The sequence below is a fragment of the Egretta garzetta genome, unplaced genomic scaffold (assembly GCF_000687185.1).
Source record: "Egretta garzetta isolate BGI_Z169 unplaced genomic scaffold, ASM68718v1 scaffold481, whole genome shotgun sequence".
Lineage (NCBI taxonomy): Eukaryota > Metazoa > Chordata > Aves > Pelecaniformes > Ardeidae > Egretta > Egretta garzetta.
In genome coordinates, this window is record NW_009258681.1 from 722,120 (window position 1) to 722,650 (window position 531).

General features: G+C 65.9%; 1 protein-coding gene across 1 annotated transcript in view; it reads left to right on the top strand.

Annotated features, from left to right (window-relative positions):
• The first annotated feature begins 59 nt into the window (after positions 1 to 59).
• Positions 60 to 531, top strand: part of FGFR1 (fibroblast growth factor receptor 1) — a 10,833-nt gene continuing 10,361 nt past the window's right edge. The window contains exon 1 of the mRNA XM_035888694.1: positions 60 to 174. Within this exon, the coding sequence (XP_035744587.1) occupies positions 60 to 174 (115 nt within the window). The remainder of the gene's footprint in view (positions 175 to 531) is intronic.

The following is a 531-nucleotide window of genomic DNA, read 5'->3' on the forward strand; positions in this document are numbered from 1 at the left end:
CCTGCCACCAGCCCACGATGCTCCGGTCCCCTTTCCGTTTGGGAAGGGTCCATGCATGGATGCTCAGCCGGGCCGCCTCTTCTCTTGCAGATGCGCTCCCCTCCGCGGAGGATGACGATGATGAAGAGGATTCCTCTTCGGAGGAGAAGGAGGCGGATAACACCAAGCCAAACCGTACGTGCGAGATGGGTTTGCCCCTGGTGCCCCCTAGCTTTTGGGGTGGCGAGGGGAAGCTGGGCACGCTGGCAAGCATCGCCCAGGGATGGAGAAAGGCAGGCGAGGATGGGCAGGGGCTCCTGCTCCAGCCCACGGTACCCGGCGGTGGCGAGGGCTCGGTGGGGGGAGCAGGTCTGGGGGCAGCCGGGTGAAGCAGCCTGCTCCGAGCTTGGGGATGTGCCAGCACGGCTACGCTGGGGTAACTGCTGCTGCAGCCAGGAGTTCCCCTCCCAAAGAACGGGCCCCGCAGGGGATAACACCCCGTGTCCAGGAGCTTCCCTCCCTGCCAGAGCCTGGCTCTGCTGCCTCCACCTC